The sequence below is a fragment of the Solanum tuberosum genome, unplaced genomic scaffold, assembly GCF_000226075.1.
Source record: "Solanum tuberosum cultivar DM 1-3 516 R44 unplaced genomic scaffold, SolTub_3.0 scf00026, whole genome shotgun sequence".
NCBI classification, from domain to species: domain Eukaryota; kingdom Viridiplantae; phylum Streptophyta; class Magnoliopsida; order Solanales; family Solanaceae; genus Solanum; species Solanum tuberosum.
This window is the reverse complement of record NW_006238952.1, coordinates 2,382,537-2,406,351: the sequence shown is the minus strand read 5'-3', so window position 1 is coordinate 2,406,351 and position 23,815 is coordinate 2,382,537. Positions and strand designations below refer to the sequence as shown.

The 23,815-nt window shown below is 35.7% G+C and overlaps 1 protein-coding gene across 2 annotated transcripts; it reads right to left on the bottom strand.

Moving 5' to 3' along the window:
- Positions 1 to 1,881: 1,881 nt before the first annotated feature.
- LOC102599875 (DENN domain and WD repeat-containing protein SCD1) lies at positions 1,882 to 23,350 on the bottom strand. Of its 2 annotated transcripts, XR_001472750.1 has the most exons (32): positions 22,924 to 23,350; positions 22,609 to 22,702; positions 22,146 to 22,347; positions 21,329 to 21,470; positions 21,131 to 21,231; positions 20,712 to 20,775; positions 20,350 to 20,463; positions 18,925 to 19,145; positions 18,743 to 18,797; positions 18,577 to 18,660; positions 17,760 to 17,955; positions 17,518 to 17,647; positions 17,361 to 17,424; positions 17,231 to 17,275; positions 14,729 to 14,804; positions 14,544 to 14,617; positions 14,407 to 14,457; positions 13,568 to 13,725; positions 12,398 to 12,445; positions 9,948 to 10,005; positions 9,761 to 9,844; positions 8,351 to 8,612; positions 8,070 to 8,269; positions 7,434 to 7,498; positions 7,136 to 7,259; positions 6,333 to 6,514; positions 5,518 to 5,589; positions 5,275 to 5,435; positions 5,096 to 5,137; positions 2,922 to 3,130; positions 2,016 to 2,233; positions 1,882 to 1,976 (listed from the first exon to the last, which is right to left on the bottom strand). XR_001472750.1 is itself a non-coding variant. In XM_006341562.2 (31 exons), the coding sequence occupies exons 1-31, from the start codon at positions 23,095 to 23,097 to the stop codon at positions 2,138 to 2,140; spliced, it is 3,648 nt and encodes a 1,215-aa protein (XP_006341624.1). In that variant the 5' UTR covers positions 23,098 to 23,350; the 3' UTR covers positions 1,882 to 2,137. The 2 variants fall into 2 exon arrangements, 1 of the variants encoding a protein (XP_006341624.1); XM_006341562.2 differs by having other exon boundaries at positions 1,882 to 2,233.
- Positions 23,351 to 23,815: the final 465 nt, after the last annotated feature.

The window sequence follows — 23,815 nt, the reverse complement described above, 5'->3', positions numbered from 1 at the left end:
ACATAGAGGAAGAGATAATAACATTTTCAGTCCCACAAAGAATTGTCATAGACACTCATATACATGAAATCAATAAAATAAATGTTTTCATCTTGGGCATTTTTACTTTCAATAAGTAAATTATAAAGAAATTTTAGTGAAAATATATATAATATCTTTAAAGTTGTTTATAAAAACAATATATTAAGTATGTATATAATTCATCGGTTCGGTTTGGTTATTTCTTCGATTATTTTCAATTAAAACCATAACCAAACCAAATTCTATCGGTTTTCAAAAATCTAAAACCAAACCCAAATAAAATCGGTTTTATTTTATCGGTTTGGTTTGGTTTTTCGGTTTGGATCAGTTTTTATCCAAACCGTGAACACCCTTAGTTGTGTATTATGTTGATCACAATAAGTTTGATAATTTTTATTCATATTGTCTTCACGATTTGTATGTTGTGTGGAGTATTTAATGTCTGCTTATGCATATGTTCAAGTATTTAAATATCAATGAAGTTATGATTTTTTTTATTTATTTCTATTTTTGAAAAGGTAAAACAATTTATTGATAATAGGAAAGTTTCATATGTACAAGCAGTATGCCAAAAAGTATAAAATCTACTATAATATGATTTTCTACGAATCACACCCAGTCTCTTTTTTTCCTGATAAGCTAAAATCACACCCAAGTGTTTATACCAACTGAACCATCATGGGTGCACAAAAAAGAACTAGGAATTAGAGACTTTGTCAAATGTATTGTACACCCGTTTCTCTATCTCCTAGAAAACTCTCCAATTTTTTTCCTTCCATGGTACCACGAGTGCTAGTGGGCAAAAGTCGAAGCTCTTTGACTCTCTTTCTTCTTCTAAATTTTTAGTTGGATAAGTGCCTTCTTTATTGTGAGTAGCATCACTCATTGCATCCTGACACATCTCAAATTCTCACATCACAAACGAGTTGTCATCTGATAGTGTAAGAGGAGGTGGTCCACCTCTTCACCCAAACATTTTCACATGAACCACTGGCTTATATAAGTAATTCACCTTTTCCTCAAATTCTCAACTGTCAAAATTGAACAACACAATTCTTAGACCCAGGGGATCCAAACCCATAAGTATGTAAAATCCTACGCACCTAGACCTTTTGACAATATGACTTTACTGATAACAAGCCATCTCTTCCATTCCCGGCCACCTTACACGTTCTCCTCCATGAGTCCTGACTAGCATGAGATGTACTCTACTTATAAATCATTTCAACTGGACATTGAAAGTTTTTCCTGATCCTTACATCTAAAGAGCTCTCCCTCAGGTAACTTGATCCTTCTTTTTAGGTTCATTAGGATTTTGGTTTAGTTTTCCATGTGATGCCCTAGGACGAGGCGGTACTTGTGATATTTCAGCATGGAGCACATCTTCAAGATTGACCGACAACAGTCCCTTGACCAACTCCAGGTTCAATATAGAAGCAAGCCCTACGGCGTTCTACTGTCATCTCCCTTCTGTTCTGAAACTGTAAATGTTTGGGAATGAGTCTTAAATTCTCTACACCACTTGTGGCTCGAAAGCGATGATGGCTTGTTTCCTCATTATATTATATTCTCTTGGGAGTTACTCTTGAGAATATGTTTGTTTTCTTCATGGCTTTTATTCATTTGAATCGATTCAAACATATTATTATGCTTTCGGATTTTTTTTCTATATATTCTTTACTTAATTTATTTTTCTTTGCTTCCTCAAGAAAACAGTTTAATGTTGAGGACAAAAGTAAAAGACAGATGCTCAGTTTTAGTTGCCATAAAAAATCACAGAGATAGTTGCTAATAAAATCTTCTAAGGCTGCCCCTATAAATTCATCGAGCTAAATATTTTGAATGAGAGAAATTTTGAACTCAGGCAAATGTTCAAGAATTTTCACGAGCTTAAAAGTTGACTATTTTGAGTACAAATTTTGTAAAGATTTATACAAGATACATGTACAATGCATGTACATAGTGATTAGTTCAACCAAATAGAGCAAACTTATACACATAATCCCCAAGTATATGCGACAGTCGCCCTTACCATGTGAGACAGAGGTAACCAGCCTAACCACGAGCCTTCTTGATCATCCATTGAAACCGTCAAGGTAAGTATAATTATGAAAACCTAGATGTTTATAGTAGCATCCCACAGTCGAAGCAACCCATTGCGTCCACCACTACAAATCCTTTTCCTTTCAAGATCAGAAGCCACACATCGTACCTGAAGATAAAAGATGATGGCATAAAAAGTTAAAGAGCAAATGATACAGTATTTAATACTGCAGCTGATCTATTCCAAGGTAGCAGGGCATGGCAAGAAAAAAGAATCTAGAAAAGAAAAAACTAAAACAGGAAATTTGAAATAGTGGAGACCTGAAGAAAAGTGTTTTCCGGTGATCAGAAGGACCACCGGAGTTGCTCCACTAATTCAAAAGTAACTTTGGTGTACCTCGAAACTAGTGCCTAGGAGCATTTTAAAAAATTATTATAGCTAGTTCCTTGATTCATTAGATGCTTTTTCTATTAATGTCACTTAAAAAGGTTTAGTACTGGTACAGCCAAAAAAGAAAAAGATAATGGTCAAAAAAACACTTGAACTATCACTTCTTCACACCCCAACTATGATCTATTCTCTTTTTCTACTTGAATTATCACCATCATCTATGTATTAGAACTTATCTAGTTGAGTAGATGGTGATAGTTCAAGTAGGAAACAGGAACAACTCATAGTTGGCCTAGTCAGCTTTGAGTGTATTTTAATACAAAGATGGTGATAGTTTAGGTAGGAAAAGGGAACAACGAATAGTTGGGGTGTGAAACTTGCAAAAAAGTGACAGTTTTCAGATGTGTTTTTTTACCATTATCTCAACAACAAAACCATTATCTCCAAAAAAAATAAAAATACATACCATTGCTGCTGTTTTCTGAGGAGTTCTGTAGAGCTGCCATCCGGCCATCTTTGAACCAGCACTAGAGAAGCCACCTAGCCTCTCTTGAGGACGGTGAAAGAGAGACATTGAATTATCAGCAGCCCCTATTCCTAACCAGTGTTCCCCAGCATCGATGGACAATATTGAAGCAGTATGGATAGTGACATTCTTTATACACCTTATGCCGCCTACACATAAAAAGAACAGCTTTAGTTATTCAATCAACCAGTTCATCGTCCATTCATCTCTATGGAAGAGAAGATAGTTAACTAATGTCAACCTTCGTCTACCAACACACCAAACATCAAATGTCCAACAAAGCTAGAAGCACGCTGTATATAAAAATATTATGTGAATGTGTTGCTTAATACTCCTATATACTCCCTCCATTTCAAAAAGAATGACCTCTTTTCCTTTTTAGTCTGTTTCAAAAAGAATGACCTCTTTCCTTTTTTGGTAACATTTTAATTTCAATTTTCCACGTGGCATGTTTAAAGCCACAAGATTGAAGGGCAGTTTAGTACATTTGACATAACTTTAATTTAGGACCACAAGATTCAAAAGTCTTCTTTATTTTCTAAAACTTTGTGCCAAGTCAAACCAAGTCACTCTTTGTGAAACAGAGGGAGTACTAAATTTTAATAGCACAGTTGACAATCATATTGATAATGGCAGCCAGTAAAAGAGTAAAACCCCATCCATGGTCAGAGATGCAATCTAAGATCAGATTGCTCAAATGGATATGTAAAGTCTTATGTGCTAACCATGACAGTTCACAATCAGTCCAATTCAATGAGAAAACTCGAATTCTCGGCCGGGTAAGGGTACATTAAATATCAAACTTCTGGCATTACAAGGCTACATTAAATTGATAATAGGCTTTTGATATGATGGTGTTACAACAACATACCCAGTGTAATCCCACAAGTGGGGTCTGGGGAGGGTTGTGTGAAAGAAAAACTTCATCATGCTAACAAAATTATTTAAAATACAGGTTCTAAACTTATGATTATGTTTCATGCTTCCCAACTTTAGAATGTCACAAAAAGTTTGAACAATTCCATAAACCAAATTGAATATAGAGAGTTCCAGTTTCTTTAATGATTAAAAAGAGAAAAAGAAAAGATAAGTCGGGTCCAATGTTATCAAAGTGAAAAGCACAAAAAAAACTCTACAGTCCGCTAGGGCTTTAAGCGCACATAACACATGGGCTTTAACGAAAAAAAGGCTCAAATGGAGAAAAGATACAAAAATATATGCTTAGTCCAAGACTAATACTAAAAAGCATGAATAACAAATATAGGACAAAGAAATTGAAAAAAAGAATACGATAAGTGAAATATCCATTGTTTAGCGTCGCCTCGTTAAGAGATGCTTATTGGATAAAAATGTCTTAGAACCTTAATGATAATGACACTGAAGCGCATAGAGTGAGGCAAAGTGCTCAACATGCCTTGCACCTCGCTTCGGGTTAAGCGAGCCTTTGACAAGGTGAGTTGTACTATTATTGATATTACGGGGGGAATCTCACCTTAAATAGAGAGATATCATTAATACTTACAATATATTAGTATCTAAATTCTAATACAACAACAACAAATCTAGTGAAATCCCACAGGTGGGGTCTGAGGAGGGTAGAGTGTACGCAGACCTTAACCCTACCTACCCCATGGAGGTAGAGAGGCTATTTCCAAAAGACCCTCGGCTCAAGTAACGCATACCAAAGCAGTTTAGAAAAAAAAAATACAAAAGTAAAGAAGACCTAGCAAATAATAGGAAAAGCAAACAAAAATCGACGGACAAGAAACTACAAGACTAATGCTGATAAAAGATTAGTATCTAATACAGATAAACGAAAAAACAGCTAAAGTGTAACTCACAAAGGCATCATGAGCTATCTGTCTGAACAATTTGATTTGTCAAACGCCATTAGGGAGTCAAGGATTCGGATGTTTTTAATGAGTATTTAGGAAGAAGGGGAATCAGCTTCACTATGATGATCATAAACTATAATAGATGGATTCACATGCAATTCAATGTTTTCCCTGTTACATTAAACTGCATATTGCTAGCTAATTGTCCATTAAGTCAGGGACAGACTGGGTCACTCAGAGGAATTAAACAACCAATTTTCAGGAAAGACTTATGCTTACCATCATCATTTTCCCAGAACCGCAGAAGACCATCGCTTGAACCTGAGAGCATTTTTATCATGCTTTAGAACGTACTATTCAAGATTTTGATCAACAAAACTGATGAAAACTAATAATACCCTGAGAAACAATAAAAGGAAACTCGGAAATAGAATACTTCTTTATTTACTGGTCATGACCTGTTATTATCCCTTTGTCCGCTGAGGAATACTCCACACATAGAATTGGACCAGCATGGCAAGCTAGCACTGCATCACATTGTCCTCTAGAAACAGACCAGATTCGTGCCGTCCAATCATCACTACCTGTTATCACCGTGTCTCCCACCATTCTAATTGATCTGTTTGAATTACAAGTTTCATTAATTATCATAGAAGCACAGCATAAAAGGAAAAAGATAATAACTCTGAACCTTATCTGACCTTATCCATTTTGTATGTCCCATAAGCTTGTGCATTTGCCTCCCAGCACGAACATCCCAAATGTTTGCAACCCTTCAAATGGAAATATATAGAAGTCAGGCTTGTGCCAATATACTAACGAGTCATTTTGATTTAACGATTAAGAGCCTGTTTGGATTGGCTTTTGGCTTATTTTTAACATTTTAGCTTAAAATCAGGTGCTTAAAAGCATTTTTTAAAATTTACCCAGACACTGCAAAAAAATGCTTAAAAGCTATTTTAGCTTAAAAACACTTGAAATAAGCCAATCCAAACATGCTCTAAGTTATTCAAGGGTTATAAAGCGCTGCATAATATTGTATGGATTTCCATGTGGTGAATAATAATGCAAGGATTGTTATACAGTAAACAATAGTAATGCATAGATTATTATGTAGGAAAAGCCTACTTTAAGGACATCTTTGTTTTTAGATACTCTTATCCAGGTATATCTAATACACATATGCCTATTCCACATTCTATCTCATATAAAAGTAATACTGAGAGTCCAGCATAAGTTATAAAGTATTAGTAATACTCCATTTGATTATCAATTTGAACTCCTGAAACAAAACATTATGTTAGTCATGTGGAGATCACAATAGTAATACAGAGTTCTATACCAGAAACTACTCCGCATAAATAGTGCAGAATTTTATAAGTAGATTAATTTTCCTTTTCCCTCAAAATTAACGACCCCTAATTATAACATTTTAAGTTGTAAAAAGCAGGTTTACATGATATCTCAGATGAACACAATAAACAGCTTGTTTAAAATGCTGGTAGAAGTGACATACGCATCTCTGCCTGCAGCAGCTAAGACTCCTGTCGAGTCATCATACTCCATGCAAAGAACAGCACCAGAGCAACGGCCTACCGTAGCAACACAAGTATCTGTTCTTACATCCCACATCTTTACAGTCCCATCATGGGCAGCAGTAAGGACACGTTCACCTGAAAGCATGCGCACATAGCTGACCTACAAGAACAGAGAATGATTTGGTATAATGATGAGATCACCAGAAGGCTTACATTAATGTACATCTACACATCGTACACAGATAATTAAGGTAACTGGACATCTTAATAAGCTGCTTAAGAAGAAATAAGGTAAGAACTACTGTCATTAGAAAAATGATAAAATCAAGACCCATAGAATTATGCAAGAATTATAGAGATACCAAACAACTTTATTTCTTCTTAAGCAGCTTATTAAGATGATTAAGGTAACTGGACATCTTAATAAACTGCTTAAGAAGAAATAAAGTAAGAACTATTGTCATTAGAAAAATGATAAAATCAAAACCCATAGAATTACGCAAGAATTATATAGATACCAAACAACTTAGGTTCCTGATTAGTCTATATTCCACTTCAACACCATTTCAGTTCATTAGAAACATTGGTACAAAATCGTACAGTTCAGTTTGAGATTTTACTTTTCCTTTATGTTAAATTACACCACATTTGCACTTGTTCACTGCTTTTAAGTCCATAAATGAAAATACTTGCCAAAAGGCAAGCAAAAAAAGAGTAATTCTCTATTTGGATATAGAACAAAAGGATTGAGCACATTCAACATGAAGAGACTGAACGAAACCTGTGCATTGTGGCCCTTCAATTCTTCAAGTTGTTGTGTTGTTTGTTTGTCCCATACAAGAATAGAATGATCATCGGATCCTGATACCACCTTCCCTCGGTCAGAACTAATTGCCCTAACAGTCCTGTAAAGAAGACGGATGAAAAAATTGAAGAAACTAAAAAAAGGAGAAGATCGAGAAACTCTCTTACATTTAACTTCAAGTGGTCGAAAATGAAAGAGATAACCAAAACTTATATGTAAGTTGAAATCAATAAGCTAAACACCAGCAATGAGAAGAAAGTACATATAATCTTACCTTGTGTGCCCATTCAGAGTAGCCCTAAGTTCAGCACCACGAAGGCTAGGATCCCAGATCTTAACCTGCATAATTTTTGCCAGAGCAATAACTAAAATGGCAAAACAAGATCACAAACACTTGAATTTGCTACTGCTGCTCTCTATCTCTACAAGATAATCATGTCATATACAATAGGTAACTCATTTAAGCATTACATGGTTGACTCTTGTTTCTCTTTTATTTTAGTTATCAATGTTTTTATGAGAACATTAAATGCATGTAATTTATAATAGGAGGGTATTACTAATTGGTTTGATAATAGAATATATATTATACACACATACACAAATAAATGTGTGTCTGTGTGCACTGTGCGTGTGATTGGAAGCTATGGCAGAAGGAAAGATGGAAATCACTATTCATCTCATTATGGCTCAATATCGAACTAGTTGGAGTCAGTTCCATGTGCCATCTGTATCTGTTCTGCTCTGTGGGGTCCATATCATTCCAATATTCAATAAAGACAAATTAAGAATTTTCTAAAACTAGAAATATGTTATCTCACAACTAAAATAAAGAAATTATTGGGTCTTACAGCATAAGGCAAATTGGACCATGACAAACATTCAGACTCAATAATTCATATATCTGTACCGTGCAGTCTGTGCTTCCACTAATAAAGAAACCAGCATCCTCTCGGTCACCAACTAAATCCCAAACCTCTCTTTTCGTCACACAATGTAGAGCGGTAACTGCACCACTATGACCCCTTAATGTACGGATGCTGGTTTGCATTTTCTTTTGTCCAGCTGCTGATAGATCTTGTTTTCGAGGAGTCCCATTCTCGCTTGAAGCTGAAGTTAGTAGAATAGCAAATCTCAGCATGCAACACAGGGAAGAAACATAATGTGCAAAATAGAAGGAATACTACATGCCTAGAGTGCCACTATCAGAAGACCAATTGCCGACACGACCAAAAGACTTGGCTCTTATTGACGTATCCCTGCTGAACATGCTCTGGACCCAGCTTCTTCCGATACCAGATGCCTCAGCAGGTTGCTGAGCATCATCAGATGCATCCTGTGCTCGCGGGGAAGGTAATCCCAAGGTAGATGCAGACTGTAACTTAACTGAGTGGATTCCCCAATAACCAACAAACATATGCCGGACATGGGATAAATATCCACGGAGTTTTATCTGACAATAAATTAGAAAATTAACAGATTAAGAAAGAAAGTTTAGCAACACTGAAGTCCATTATTCAATCTTTTAAGACCCTTTCTTTTTCTTTTCCTCGAAAACTCGTTCTAAACATGGTGTCAAGTGCTTTGAACAGAAAACATGCTTAAAGCATGCAAATACTACCAATTTTTACTAATATGGAGTACAAGGCTGAAGAAACGGACAATTGAATAACAATATAGTCCAGAAGCACAGCAGGTAGAGTGCCAAAAATTAAGCAGAGCAGCAGCTAAAACATTCTTCAATGATTCTCATAACGCACGAAAAAATAACATAACAATCTGTGTGACAACAAGTGATTATTAGTAAGTTTTAACTATGACAAATAAGCCATAAGGTTAAAATCAAATGAAACGACCAAAAAATATGTCAGCCCAGTCACAGAATTCCTGCATTACGGATCCAGGACAAAAAGGAGCTAACTAGCCTGTCTAATGTTGGTTTTTATTTTTTTTGGGAACTAGTAATGTTGTATTCCTCAGAAGTTAAGACTGTTGGCAACCTAATGTTGGTTGGTAATTATGAAGGATGTTATATGTTGAATATATGAATGGTTTTAGGAAGAGATATGCCACAAAATAAGCATGCGGCGTCACCAAGGCGGATTGGTCACTGCTGGAAATGGAGGCATGCAATATATTATCAGTTCTCCTTCCACAGCTCAATGAGGGACTCAATATAGTAAAGAGTGTTCAGAAAATCACTAAAGAGTTTCTAGATATATTAACGGCTTGATGTTTTTATATAATTTGATAACAGCAAATCATTTTCTTTTTTATAAGGTAAATATACTTCATTAAAATTAGGGCCAAAATTGCACATGTATACAAGAAGTATACCAAAAAGGCAAAAAACCTACATATATACATGGTTCTCTACGAAAGACACGATAATAGGTGTAAATTATGTAACATCAAATCATTTTTTTAAAATTAGTAATAACAGCAAATCATATTGAGTTGGATTTCCACAACTATAGCAAGAAACAGATAGAAATGCCATAGGCAACATTCCATTTTTACAAGTAATAATAGGCCAACACCTCCACGTCAAAAAGGAGAGAGGCGGATTAGGGGCATGAGAAAAAGTCTAATATAACTCACAATATGCTTGTACCCAATGTTGTTTTTCCCAGCTATTGTTTCAATCATGTACCATGCATCAGTGTCATGAAGTCCAAGGCCAGCCTTCAAGAAAATAAGGGAAGAGAATCAATATTCAGAAGAGAATATCATCCCAAAAGCAATTGGGTGGAACAACTTTCTGCTTTACAATGAGGATAAGATGTACCATGTGGGTGGCCAGAACAATGAGCTGGGTTGTCACCAACGTAGCATAATTGGTTGACCTGACAGAAAGAGAACATAGATTTGAATATCATGCATACTTTCTCCTTCATTTTTTCCTTTTTGGGTCAAATCTAAGTACAATTGAAAATGGCAGCACAAACTACGCCTAGAAACTTGTTAAGGAAGGTGATGCCAAGATCATGGGACTGCACTGTTTCTGGGGGAATAGTTCATAAGCAAGGGTTAATCTCTTAAAGTATTATATCACTCAAACATAGAGTTGAAGATGTCTCTAAGCTTAGTAGCTTCTTAACAATATTGTTGGATACATGAAAAGCAATGATAGATAACTTGACAAACTACAATGAGAATGTAGACCAGCAAAAAGGCAAACATAGCAGATATCTAAGCTTTTAATGGTTTTAATGCATATGCAATGCATGTTTCAACAAGAACCACAAATATTTCAAATGCATTTCTCCACCGACACGCAGGGAGAATTTATACCCAAGGTTCCTTTCCAACTTAAAGGGGTTAAAGACGAGGAGATTCAATTTCTCCTTTCTTGTTCCTATGAATTATGAAAGGGCTTACAGAATGCTCAACTTTGTTGTAACTGAGGGTTGGATCAAGAGTTCCACAATTAACTGTGGGCAAGAAAATAGTTTGGCAATTTCACACCTTCTATGTGTGGATGACACTTTTTCTGTGAACTTGAGGAAAGACAAAAAAGATATACGAGACTAATCCTTGGTGTTTTTTAAGTTGTATCAGGACTTCATGAAAATTGGGCCAAGAGTAAACTTAGGGCACATTTGGACAAAAAAAATTGTTAAGAATCTGTTTGGTTACACATTGTGTCAATTTTTCATTCCAAATACTTTTTAACATTTTTTCAAGTAAAATACATGTCGAAACACAGCTTCAACTTCCGAATAGCCATTTCAACTTAACTTCAAATACTACTTTTTTTCAAATATCATTCAATTCATGTCCAAACTATGTTGCTTGAACTCTTCAAAATGTTGATGGGTGTGCGCTGGATCCTTCGAAAGTAGTTCATTTTTGGAGAACCCAAGTATCCAACACGGGTGCAACATCATTTTTGGAGAGTCCGAGCAACATAGCATTAACCACCTCTAACTCCAGTCAACTATGTCTATGATCTACGGGAGCTAGCTACTATCCCAGGGCATCAAAAAAATTTACCAACAATATATGTGGGCTTAACCTTGAAGACAAAGCATAATTCAGAAGTTATTTGGGAGGGAGTAATAGAGAGATGTGAAAAGACTCCAACTGGAAGCTGCAAATTGTATCTTAAGAGTCCTGCTTGATTCTTACAAAGATTGATCTTTTTTTGAATTCAATGACAACTTAAACTATGTCCTTATTCACTATGCCTTGCAAGGTGGAAAGGAAAAGGATCAACATTTATTTTCCAAAACTTTTTGAATTCCGTTTTGCTTGCTATTACTGATTTTGGATGAGTGTTGCTAATATTAAAATGGTGTTGCTTCTTATGGTGAACTCTCTTTAAAAGTGAGCAATGTTCATGTTTCTGAAGCATAAATAAACTGTCAGTATTAAACAGCATGGTGCACTTTCAATTGCATCTTGCTACCTGTCTCCTGCTACATTCTCTTGTGGATATGTGCTACCAAGTCCTTTTTGATAACCATACTGCAAATTATACAATTGGTCTCTTGCAAGTTACTATATAGTACTTTAACAGAAGTAATGTAATTGGCAAGTCTTATTTTTGGATCTTGTTTGAAGATGTTCAAGTTGTTTTCATCGGCATGATGATCTTATTTGGTCATCTTAGTCTATTGTCAATGATTGAAAAAAAAAAGTATATTGCCTAGGTGACAACTGATTCTATTTGGAGAGATATAAACTAATGCATGATATGGAGAACGAATGTGAATCGACCCACCCAGTTACTGTAGGCCTGCACAAATCAGAGTATTTTTTAGTGCTGGTTTTGACATCATTAATACTCAACATTGCAATTAAGAGGACAATGCTAGTATATGTAAAATAATCAATTCTCCCTTGCCTTAATATATCTCAGACAACTTCTTTTTATAAAATAATGTCTGTCAGACAACTTCTTCCTATATTGTATTGTCACGCCGACAAATTTTTCATACAAACCTCTTACCTTGGAATCTGTTGGAATTCCTTTCATGTAGGAGATGCGGTATTTTAAAATATCTACAACATATATGCTGCAATTCAGTTAATGACACTAAGTATTTCATAATCCACATGTCGCATCCTAGCTTCAATAATTCATTTAGAGAAATTATTAACAATCCAAATAACGGCCATTGAAAAGGAAAACAAGGCAAGACTTGTTAAATGCTAATATGCCAAAATGAAGCATACAGATAACGATGGGTGTAATATAAACTTGTATGGAGCATAGATAAATAAATCGCTTACTTGCTAGAATAACGGTCCAGTAGACAATCAAAGTATCCTTCCCAGAAACTGCAAAATGAACGTGGAGATGTCAGTCAGAAACCTCATACAGACTCCTCAAACTTTGAAAGACTATCAAAGAAAAAGACAAAAAGACAAAAAGTTTGAAAAACTTATGAACCTCAGTCTTAGTTCCCTATATATTACCAACACACAATTCACAAAGACACCCTTGTAATTGAGGCATAGTGATTACAAGGTAAAAGGACAAAGTTCACCCTTTAAAGTTTAACCATTGTGATAAGCTAATTGTTCAAAGTTCCAGTAGTTAGTTCGGAGAAACTTGTGGAAGCTCTTTTATAATCTAATCAATAAAAGCTAGTTAGGATTGAAATAAAATTTATGCAGAAAATCAATTTCAAAAAAAAAATTAGGGTAAATTACATAAATCACATACTTTTAAAGCAAAATTACAATATATCCCTTAAAAGTTTATAATTACTGACATCTCTCAAACGGATACAATAATATAAGCGCTGATACATTAATCTGATGCGCGAGATACAATAATATAAGCGATGATACATGCGCGAGATACAGTAATATTAGCGCTGATACATTAATCTGATGCGCGAGATATAATAATATAAGCGTTGATACACTAATCTGATGCGCGAAAATGAGGGATTTTGGAGATTTGTAAAACTTATAGGGGATAATGGTAATAAGTAAACTAAAAGATGGGATTTCTGTAATCTTTCCAAAAAATTATGCTGAATATTCTAAAATATATGAAGGAGATAGCACCTGGATATTCGAAGACCATAGAGGTAAAAATTCCAGAAAGAATACTTTGATTGGTCACATTTTTTTATAACCAAGAAATACCAAGGGCCAATGGTGTAAAGTTTGAAACTGGATAGATAGTGGTCCTGCCCTCTACCCTTATCCACTATAATACTAGGCTTTTGTTTACAACAAGGTTCGAAACCCACACATCACATGCCATACTCTTACCACTAGATCAAAGCCTTGGGGACTTTGATTGGTCATATATGGACATATATGATCTTATTGTTACCTTAATTGTACTGTGTAATTTAACATGACACCAGAAAAGGAGACATCAACTAGTAACATATTTTATGAGACATCAACTTATGATGTATTATTTAGTTGACAGAAACACACCGTAGCTCCTCCCAGATAGAAAGAGAACGAAGATGTCGTTGAACATAGTCTGAGACATTGTTTATATCCTTCTTGTACATTTCTGCAGAGACTTCCAGGGCATCTCTGACAGTTGCCATGTCATTCCTAGACATAGCAAGATTAATTGTTGTTTTCAGCTGCAGTTGCATGAAAAAGTATATGTTAGACAAGTTGGTCCATGAATGCTCCTGTTGAGCTCTTGGCTAACTAGCTGAAAGAGGGAATACTCAGGATAGATTGTGATATTTCTAGTGACAGGTAAGGGAGTAAAACAACAACATAATACCTAGTGTAGTCCCACAAAGTGGGGACTGGGGATAGTAGAGAGTACGCAGACGTTACACCTACCTTAGAGGTAGAGAGGTTGTTCCTGATAAACCCTTGGCACAAGAAAAAAACAGTCCAAAGCCGTCCAAAAGAAGTAACAGAAGTGAAAGCATACTGAGCAGTAAATGTATCACTTAAAAGTAGAAGTGCTAGGTAAGGAGTCTTGCATGAAATTGTAAATCAAATAAAAATGTCATCTCAGAGGGGAAAACTGAAGAAAATTCTCAACAGTATCACTTAAAAGTAGGAAGTAGAATTTGCAAAATAAGTCACATTGCATATATGATTATTTAGTTATCAAAGTATTAAGATGTTTTTCTCCCTTTCATAACTTTTCTCCCAAAAGGAGGAGTGTTCTTCAATAATGTAGAAGGAAAAGGAAAAAAAAAAGTAAGAAAAGCTCTTTTTCTTTCTTCTTCCCTTTTTTTAGGGTGAGAAGTCTCAGATACTTCAATCAAATTAAAAAATAGAGAGTTGAAGTGTCACTTTACCAGTTCTTTGACTGCAATAAACTGCTCCTCTGACAATTGACAGTTCAAACCCTATGAATATGTGGAGCAAAGGGCGGAAGTCAGTGCACAAAACATGTCAAATGATTAGATAACAGTGCTGATTTGAAGCTACGTACTGAATGAATGTGCTCTCTTATACATTCAACGAAACCACTACCACCAATTCCTTCAGCATCTGACTCAATAAGTGCTGATAAAAAATAAGCCTACCAATTAGCCTGTTCTTCATTTGCTAGGACAGTAGATTATACCAGCATTAACCATAAAAAAGCCAGTAATTCTGGGATATTATGAAAAATACCGAGGATGGTTCCATATTCAAAGGAGGAAAGAGGATCATCAGTTTGTCCCAAATTCACAAGGCGTACCCACAATCCCTGTTTTAAGGAAAAGCAAATGCAGATATGGAATTAAAGATCTATATGAGAAGTTTTTTTTTCTTTCATCAATAAAGTAAGAGGCATCCACGAGGCCACAGAAGTGCAGGTACATGTACAGAGCAGACAAAAGAAACCTAGTCGGAATCAAAAAATCCTTGGCAAGAAAGCTAAATATGATAGTCAACTATAATACTTTACAAGAGCTCTTTTAAAAGCTCATAATTTCCCATGTAAAGTTGGTGGAAAATTTTGTTACACTACAAAGAAAGTCAACTAGAACCAACAACAATGACGCCTCAGTCCCAACAAGTTGGAGTCGGCTATATGGATCCTCACTCACCAAGTTTCTCCATTTAAGCTCGCAAGTCAGTTAGAGCCTTGGAAGCCGGAAAATTAAGAGATAAATGGAGTAGATGTACACTATCCATCTACTGAGAACTAAATGGATTTTAAGTTGCATTGTCAAACTCGAAAATTGACCCGTAAGAAACGAAGAACTTTAACTTCTCGTTAACTTTTTGGCATTTGAAAAAGAGAGAACACCTACGTACTTATGTATTGTAAACTCAGTATTTCTGAGAAGCATCAAAATACTAAGCAGAATTCTCTTACAGGAATACTAATTGCTAGTGCTTTTGTTGTTCCTGAAGAAACTGAAGATCTTACAAATGCTAAGAAATTCAGACAGCATCATTTATTAGGAAAATGCTATGTAAGCTATAAGAATAAAAACACTACTATTTGCAACTCTTATTAAAACATTCCAGACATAATGTAATATGATCAAAGTTATGTGATGAGTGATGACCATGAGTATTTGGTCTCTCTATAAACATGTATAGACTTCACCGACCTGGTCAAATAATAGGTATAGCATTACCTATCTTAGGTTGTTGTACCGTGGCTAATAACTGCATATTTTTACTAGTCAAAGTTTTTCAAAGAACTGAATCTGATAAAAGATCATGCAATTTAAAGCCAACCCAGGAATGTATATACAATAGTCAATAAGTGTATTATTTTCAGATGTAATTTACATACTATCTGGAAGCAAATGAATTGTATTACATGCAACACATCCCCAGTCTTAATGTGAAGAGGGAGCTCAAATGTAAGTGGTTAATAAGACAGCTTTAATTTCTATTTCTTTCTCGAATGACCAAGAAAGCAGTTGATTCAACTTCGAAACTTGGGGGTAATGAGCCCACCCCTCTATCCTTATTCACTTAAATACCAGAGTCAATAGACTTGGTGCAAGAACCAAGTTTTGATCTTGTGTGATGTATAACTGACACTTTTTACTTTTCGGGAACCAAAGACCTGGTGGCAGGACAGCTTTAGTTTCTGTTTTTTTAAATAACCTTTTTGATAAGATTATATTATTTGTACTTTTTCTGAAAAAAAGAACAATCTTTTTCCTTCTTGTTAAACCAAGTACACCTCCTATTTAAGTATTATATACAAACTTTAACCACTGGTGGTGGAGAAGTGGACTAACATGAATTCAAGAAGAATCTGTATATTCAAGATAATAGAAACTCAAATATGATCAAATAACTAAAGTGAAGTTTCTGATATAATTGTTTGCTGATTCGCTATTTTTCTGGTTAATATCAGCAACATATACATACTGCAATAATAGGAAGAGGTCCAAACTAATAGTTCAGGTGGCTTTCAGTCCTCCAGTTCTATTAATATTAACTTATTATAACAAAAACTACTCACCATCTAATGAAAGGCAACTGATTGTCTATCCAAGAAGATAGAGATGCACAGGCAGGAAAAGGGGCGTGAACTGTTTTCCTTCATATGTAACAAAGTGAAAAGCAAAGAGCAAGACAGCACTAAAACCAGCCTTTCCTACTCTTCTAGATTTGAAAGATAGAACAGAATAGATCATATAAGTGCAAAACAAGGATCAAGGGTGCATTATAAGCCATCTATTTTTTGCTCTTCCGGATACGAGAGCAATAGCATAACAGATATCATTTTCATTAAATCCTAGCAAACAACATTAAAAAATGCATAATCACTTGGCATGGAAAGTAAATACACGCGCCACTCCCCTTTACCCTTTCACTTTGGCTCCATGATACAAATTTATTGTAAAAATAGAACAAGGAAATTAAGGATAATAGAATAGTAGTCAATAGCTTCCACTTTTATGATCTTCCGCTCCATATGGAACAGGTCAAGATGGGTGTAATATTGAAGGAAAGCAAGGAAAATTATAAGGAATGATAAACTCAATGTAACGAGGAATAGTATTACTAATTTCTAAACTACCCTTAACTGGTAGTGCTTCTGCAATTTTCATTTTAAAGAATCTGATGGATATACTGTACAACTTAAGAGAAAGAATATATAGAAGGAAGCATCTGATATAAAAAGACTTGGAAGTTTAAGGGTAACAAATACTTCACCTGAAGCTTAACTTTTATGTCCAAAACCATACGTTCCCTCTCTGCCTGCAAGGAAGAAAAAAACCCAACTGGGTTGAGAGAGACAAAATAGTGAATCACATACATCACAAGCAAAATATAGAGAACGTACAGCTCGCTCTCTGGGGCTTAGGCTTTCGGCCTTTGAATCATTTCCAGCAAGTACTGAAAGTGAACTGATGAAATGGAGGAAAAATTTAATTTTCATTTTAGAGAAGCAAAATGATGTTAACATCCAGAGAAATTCCGCATAATAACATAGGACATACCTAGTAGTATGCCTCCCAGAATATTCAAGTGCTCCACTTGCTGTTGCTAGAATCTGCTTCCTCTTTTCCTCCTGCTCTTCCGTTCTGATATTTGCAGGAAACCTGTCATAACAGTATTTGGCACCTGATCCTAATTTTTATTTTGGAGCAAAGGGGGGATTTACATCAGTGTTGTATCCATCCCAACAATCGTATGTTCATCAAACATGACTTAGCCACATCACAATAATAAGAAAAGATACCTGAAATCCCCACACCCGGATCAGATATAGTTATGATCTCTGGCTCTGCCATAAGTGAAGGAAGAACTGAAAGAGGATTTTGACCCCTGCCAATTGCATCTTGTAACTTATCTAGGAGATTATTATTGTTTTCTTCAGAACCAAGACCTCTCTCCAAATAATCCAAGAAACCCTGGGAATCTAAAAACTGGCTTATCTGTTGGCATAATACAAAGAAAATAAATACACGAGTGGTGACACCAGAAGCAATAACCATACAGAAAGCACATGGAAGTATAGGTGTATTATGTGTACCTATGTAATATACATATATATTAGAAATAAAGCAGGTGGATGAGGTGAAATTTTTTTCATTATAGGTCGAGCTTTAACAAACCTCGTCACATTCATCCTTTACTAACATCACACCAATAGGCTTACAAACCAAAAGAAGTTGAACATGAATGTTGGAATCTCCTTACTTCTCAGTCCTAAGCTATGTCTTCCCTATCTTATCAAGATATTAGCCTTCAGGCTTCAATGCCGTGATGAAATTCTAATGCAAAATCAATCTTATTTGTTTGTCCATCACTAAAATAAACTGAATCCCATCAAATATTCAACAAAAACATACCCTGTATAGTCCAAGCAGATATTATATATGTAACATATAGGATCAACAAATGTATATTATCATCAAATAATCCATCCTAAATTCCTGCAGGCCCTTTTTGACATGTTGAACCTGTATATCTTATAAAGGACCAAATATTTATACTACAAGCAAGTTAAATCAGTTTGTATGTCTACAAACACAAGATGGGTACTTCGACATCACCATTGAATCTGGTGGCTGGTTTGTTGACCGAGAGCGCTTCTTCAGGAAAGCCTGAGAGTTGAAGACCTGTGTTGCGGTATTTTCCTGATATAAAGTGATGAAAAATCTTATTTTCAGTTGTACTTTCACCTGATATATCAATTAGTTAGAAGTATAAGCTTCTTACTATGAAATTACGGTAGCCACCAAGTATTGATGCAAAGAACTTTAAGAATGTAAATCTGCAAAAGAAACAAAAACCAGTAATATGTCATTTTATTTGAAACCTTAACTTACAACTTCAAGTATCCTCCTTGAGAGACAAACAAAAGCAACCACAGATATTGTAAAATGACACACAAGAATCACCTAATTTGAATGTCGTGTTCTTCTCCCCATGGTCTGTTGCCACCTCGTTGGAACTGATCGGAGACATTTGCTCGAGTAGACTTCATTTGGTCTATTCCAACAACATTTGGATACAACAACTTCATAATGTCACCACGCAGGGTACTATATTCTGGCTCTGGTATGGGAGGAATGTCCTCTGTTGTAGTGATGCGATTATGCTCAAGGTCCACAATAACTACCTAAAACATCAAAGAAAGAACAAATCAAAAAGTGGGATAAATAGTAAATTAAGTCAGAGCACACTAAAGCTAAGCTCCAAGATTCAGCATGATACTGAAGAGGACTCTAATTCACCACTTTTTGGTAAGTACACAACTTTTTTTGATGACCCGGAAACCTTTATAGGGCCACAACCGCAGCTTTCAAAATTGAGGTTAATGAGCCCTTCCCTCTACCCTTCACCACTTAAATACCAGGCTTAGTTTGCATGACGCAAGGCTCAAACCTGTGATCTAAGTCATAAGTCCCTCAACCTTTGCCAGTTCAACCTTAAATACCAGGCATAGCAAGCTTTTTCTATTGAAATATATATGAGCTTCTCCATCAATTTCTCCTTCTCACTCCTTGTCTTTATGCCTTAGAGAACAACAGAATCAGGCAGTTTAGTAAGCGAACTGGAGGTTTTGACCATTATTGTGTGAAGTGGTGGTTCTGGTAAATGGAAGTATCCTATGAATGAAGAACCTAATCAAAAGACAAGTGAATTTAAGAGTTTGTTAAAAGAATGTCATTTAGAATTTACCAAGCAGTGATTCCTACCTAATACCTATAAAGCTTGGATCTGCTTCAACGCTGGCTCATACTGGTTCAAGCTTGGCATATCTGAGACCATGCAAAACTTTACTAACGTCACTCCAGCCTGGGAACTAGCTGGATTCACACTACACCACTAAGCTACCAACAATTTCCCTGATAATGTCTCTCATATTCATATGCAATAAATTCATATCAAACTACCATTTCTATCCAAGCTGTCGACGATTGGCAGAAGCAAAATTAAATCAGGATTTGGCCGGAAAACTAAGCAAGGCTATGTATAGTATGACCGATCACCGTCGATAAAGAAGAATTCTTTGGAGATTTCTATGACATCTTTAAAATCTCACAAGATACTTTCTCTTTTGCTTAAAAATAAAAAGGAAACAGGGAAGAACAGTGCCATCTTTATATGAAACTAAGTAGAGGTAGCACTTTCTTGGTGCTGGTCTGCCAATAAAATTACTTTACTATCAAAAAGAGGTAGCCCATGAAGCTCCATAATTAATCAACACTGAAGACGACTGTTTAATCTCAAAATGATAACTCAAGTTGTTTCAGTATTAAATGAAAAGGATAAAGAGAGTTAAGTGTCTATATTAGATTATAAGCATTAAGTGAACTTACACCATCCATCGTAAGCCCATAAGTATCCACGCCAGAGTGAAGGCCCATCATGTATGGCGTAGGAGCATCAATATAGTCTACTCCACTGAAAAACAGCAATGGAATGTAGACATGCTTCAGCACAACAAACGTCAGAAAATCAGATGACTGTCCGTGGAAACCTCAAAACATGATAAAGTCCCCATAGGATAGGGCATTACCTAAATATACATACAAACGTGCAGACATACATACATACATAAATATACATTCATAAATTCATATATACATGCATATAATATAATTTGAGAAAATGCACAGGATAGAAATTGGAATAGCAAGCCATAAATCCCAAAAATATTTCATAAATCAGTAAAACACACCTGCCACCGAAATGGATATATTAAATGGCATATGGCTTCTGATACAAGTGTTAACAGAGAATACCTACAAAATCAGTTAAGTTGAAATTAGGAAACATGAATCCCACAACAGCATAGAATCAGCTACACAAGGACAGTACATTGGAGCTCTTCGTAAATATCGTTTCGGTACAACCTATGTACTGATTACTTCATTATAAAATATATACAGTTACCACTTTTTTTCTCTGCTTAGGGGTTTTTCAGTTCTGTCTTCTGAGTCTTGCAAATACTAGTAAGCAATTAACCTTGTGCACGCATCATTTAAAATGTAAGGTATGCACAAGAAACAGGAGATGATACTAACAGCGATACATATAAATCGAAGAAATTAAACAAATTTACTTATGGTTCCCCAGGAGTGAGAGAAATAGGAATACATGTTCGATCGAAGCAAAATCCTTCTCTCGAGTAGAACAGCTGTAAATAATTGGATTACATTGTCCACATCCAAACACTGAAGCAAAGGCTGAAATGATATCTGTCATCAAGTAAAATATAGTCAATCCTGAAGCAGCCATCCAGTGAGACACCCTAACCGAAAAAACTCTCAAGAAGACAAATGCTAGTAAGCTTACATCAGCATGAGGAAGGCCCTCCTTTGGTGGAACTTCAACAGAGAGAAGGCTGTTCTCAATAGCAAATAGCACCCTATCTTTTCCAGGTGTTGGCAAAGGTACATTGGAGACTGAATATGCTATAACATCCCACAGTGGCTTGCTGAAATTTTTGCAGAGCTGACAACATTAATGCGAAAGATGATAAATATAGAAAAAGGAACAACAAAAATAAATTTTCGTTGCAATCCATATATTTTCTGTAGTAAAGTAAGAATCAGAAATTATATAATTATTCTTCTATAACATTTTTTGTGCACATGCAGGAAAAAAGAAAAATATAACCCTTGCTTCACAACTGGGTAGGGAAAAATACAAGCCAGTAAAGTAGGAGAAGAAGGGGAGGAAAACAGGTGGACCCTAGAAAAGAATGTTTCACACTCTCTCCACTTAACTTCCTCTTTCTGGTGTGAAACCAAAGAAGGTAGAGAGCCTTCTCAAATCCACTTCTCCCTTTCCATCCCCTTGTTGACAGCAACAATAACAACATAATCCCACAAGTGAGGTTCTGGAGGGGATAGGATGTATGCAGACATTACCTCCTGCCTTTGTGGGGTAAAGAGGTTGTTTCTGATATACTCTTTTGAGCAATGCAGGATTGTCAGGAAAAAAAAACAATAAAATAGCAATATTTTTTCCATTTATGAGAAACAGGTTGCAGACCCTCTGGGAGATCTAAATACAAAGTATAAACTTTTATCATTAATAATTGATGTGCAATATATGTGTCAACAGTTCGTGGTTGTATCATAAACAGTGAAGCTTTCTAAATTCATACCTGCTTCCAGAGGAGGAAAAACAAAGCACAAAAATTTCCTCCAGGGCATCTCGAAGGATTTGAAAACTGGGAGAGCGTGAGACAATACAGATGCACTTGTCAGCATATGAATTTACAGGAATGCGGTAAGCTTCAGCAATATCCTCACAAACAGGATCCCGAAATGCGATGCAACTGACATAGATCTTTGACCCATCACCCTCTGTAGTCATTAACACTAGTCACGACCCAATAAAAGAAAGAAAGCGGAAACACTAAACCGACAACACCAGAAGGCACAGAGAAGAGATTAATTTTTCTTCTGATAAAATGACCAGCAATAGAGCTACAACCTGTACAGAGGAAAGTTCAAACGTCCAGACAACACTAACCCAGCCTAACATAAGTATGTTGAAGGGATTGTACACAATCAATGGCATTCCAGAAAGCAAGGGAAGATATTATGTGAAAGCTACTAGCATACCAGTCAAAACAATAGGATAACTCCTGGGGAGAGTTGATGGATCATTTGAATCAAAACCTGACCCGTAGAATTCCACACCAGCTGGTAGAACACACTGCATTTCAGAACCGCAAAAAATGATTTGTAGTGCAAAAAACAAATAATCATTCAATAAACAAATTGTAAGAAACTTTGAGATTGTAATTGATACAGCTATCTTGGTATAGGTTGAACACATTCTTACTTTACATAGTCAAAAAAAAAAAGTTGCATATGTACCTTTCACATGACTTTTCAAAATTTCCAAGACAGTGCAAGAGGGAAAAGAGTACTTACAGTAGGAAGCTGAGGAGGAGGGGGAGGGTAGAGAGTATGATTGGAAGGAGGGTACTGATCAAGAAGGGCTGGCATATACATGACCCCTGCGCCATGGTACCCTCTGTTCCCATCCAAGGTCCGTATCTCTGTCCCGATACCACATACTACGAAGTACTCGAAGATCCTAGCCATTAACAGATCCCAACTTCAGATTATTCGTTAACTCCGATCTGATACATTACATTCATATGAATTGAAGTTGAACAAGAAAATTCTTGCTGTTCTTGGCCCTGACCCTGGTCCCCCGAGAGCGAATTCAACTCGAATCTTGGGTCAAGACTCCAGACTAGCAACTAACAGCCTTCCGAGCCAGAGCCAGCCCTATATAGATTTTCCGAATTTCTAATGTAAGTATTTTTGCGAACGAAAAGAAAATACGCATTTTTGGCTTTCCAATATTGATTAACTTCACACTTGTGATGTGGTACTCCTCCGACTCTTTTATTTGTACACTATATTAAAAATATCTATTTATTTTTTACTTTTTTAATTTGAAAAAATAAAAAATAATTATTACTTAATTTTTTATTATCCTCAGAATGTGCTCGATGAGGAGAAAAATGTTTTCTAATTTCTTTATATTCGTTTGGTTTAAATATTTTTTTAATGAACTTATTTTTCGTTAAATTAAGAAAAATTATATCCCTAATAAAAAATTTAAATATATATATTTCTTAAATTCTTGTTCAACTTCACCACCTAAATCACTCAAATGCACTTGACCCCTAGTCTTGAACCACACAATTGAGACCCACCACAAGTCTTGAACCATCCCAACCCTAACCCAAGATCTTACGTCCGATTCGAGACCCTCCATGAACCGACACTATGACCCACCCCCGACACGGGA

Excerpts from the sequence above, each read along its gene's own strand:
- LOC102599875 (XM_006341562.2), bottom strand. The coding sequence starts at position 23,097 with ATGGCTAGGATCTTCGAGTACTTCGTAGTATGTGGTATCGGGACAGAG. Across the intron at positions 12,446-13,567 it reads TCTATCTGGGAGGAGCTACG|TTTCTGGGAAGGATACTTTG; the intron begins GTGTGTTTCTGT and ends TTCATTTTGCAG. Across the intron at positions 9,845-9,947 it reads TTGTTCTGGCCACCCACATG|GCTGGCCTTGGACTTCATGA; the intron begins GTACATCTTATC and ends ATTTTCTTGAAG.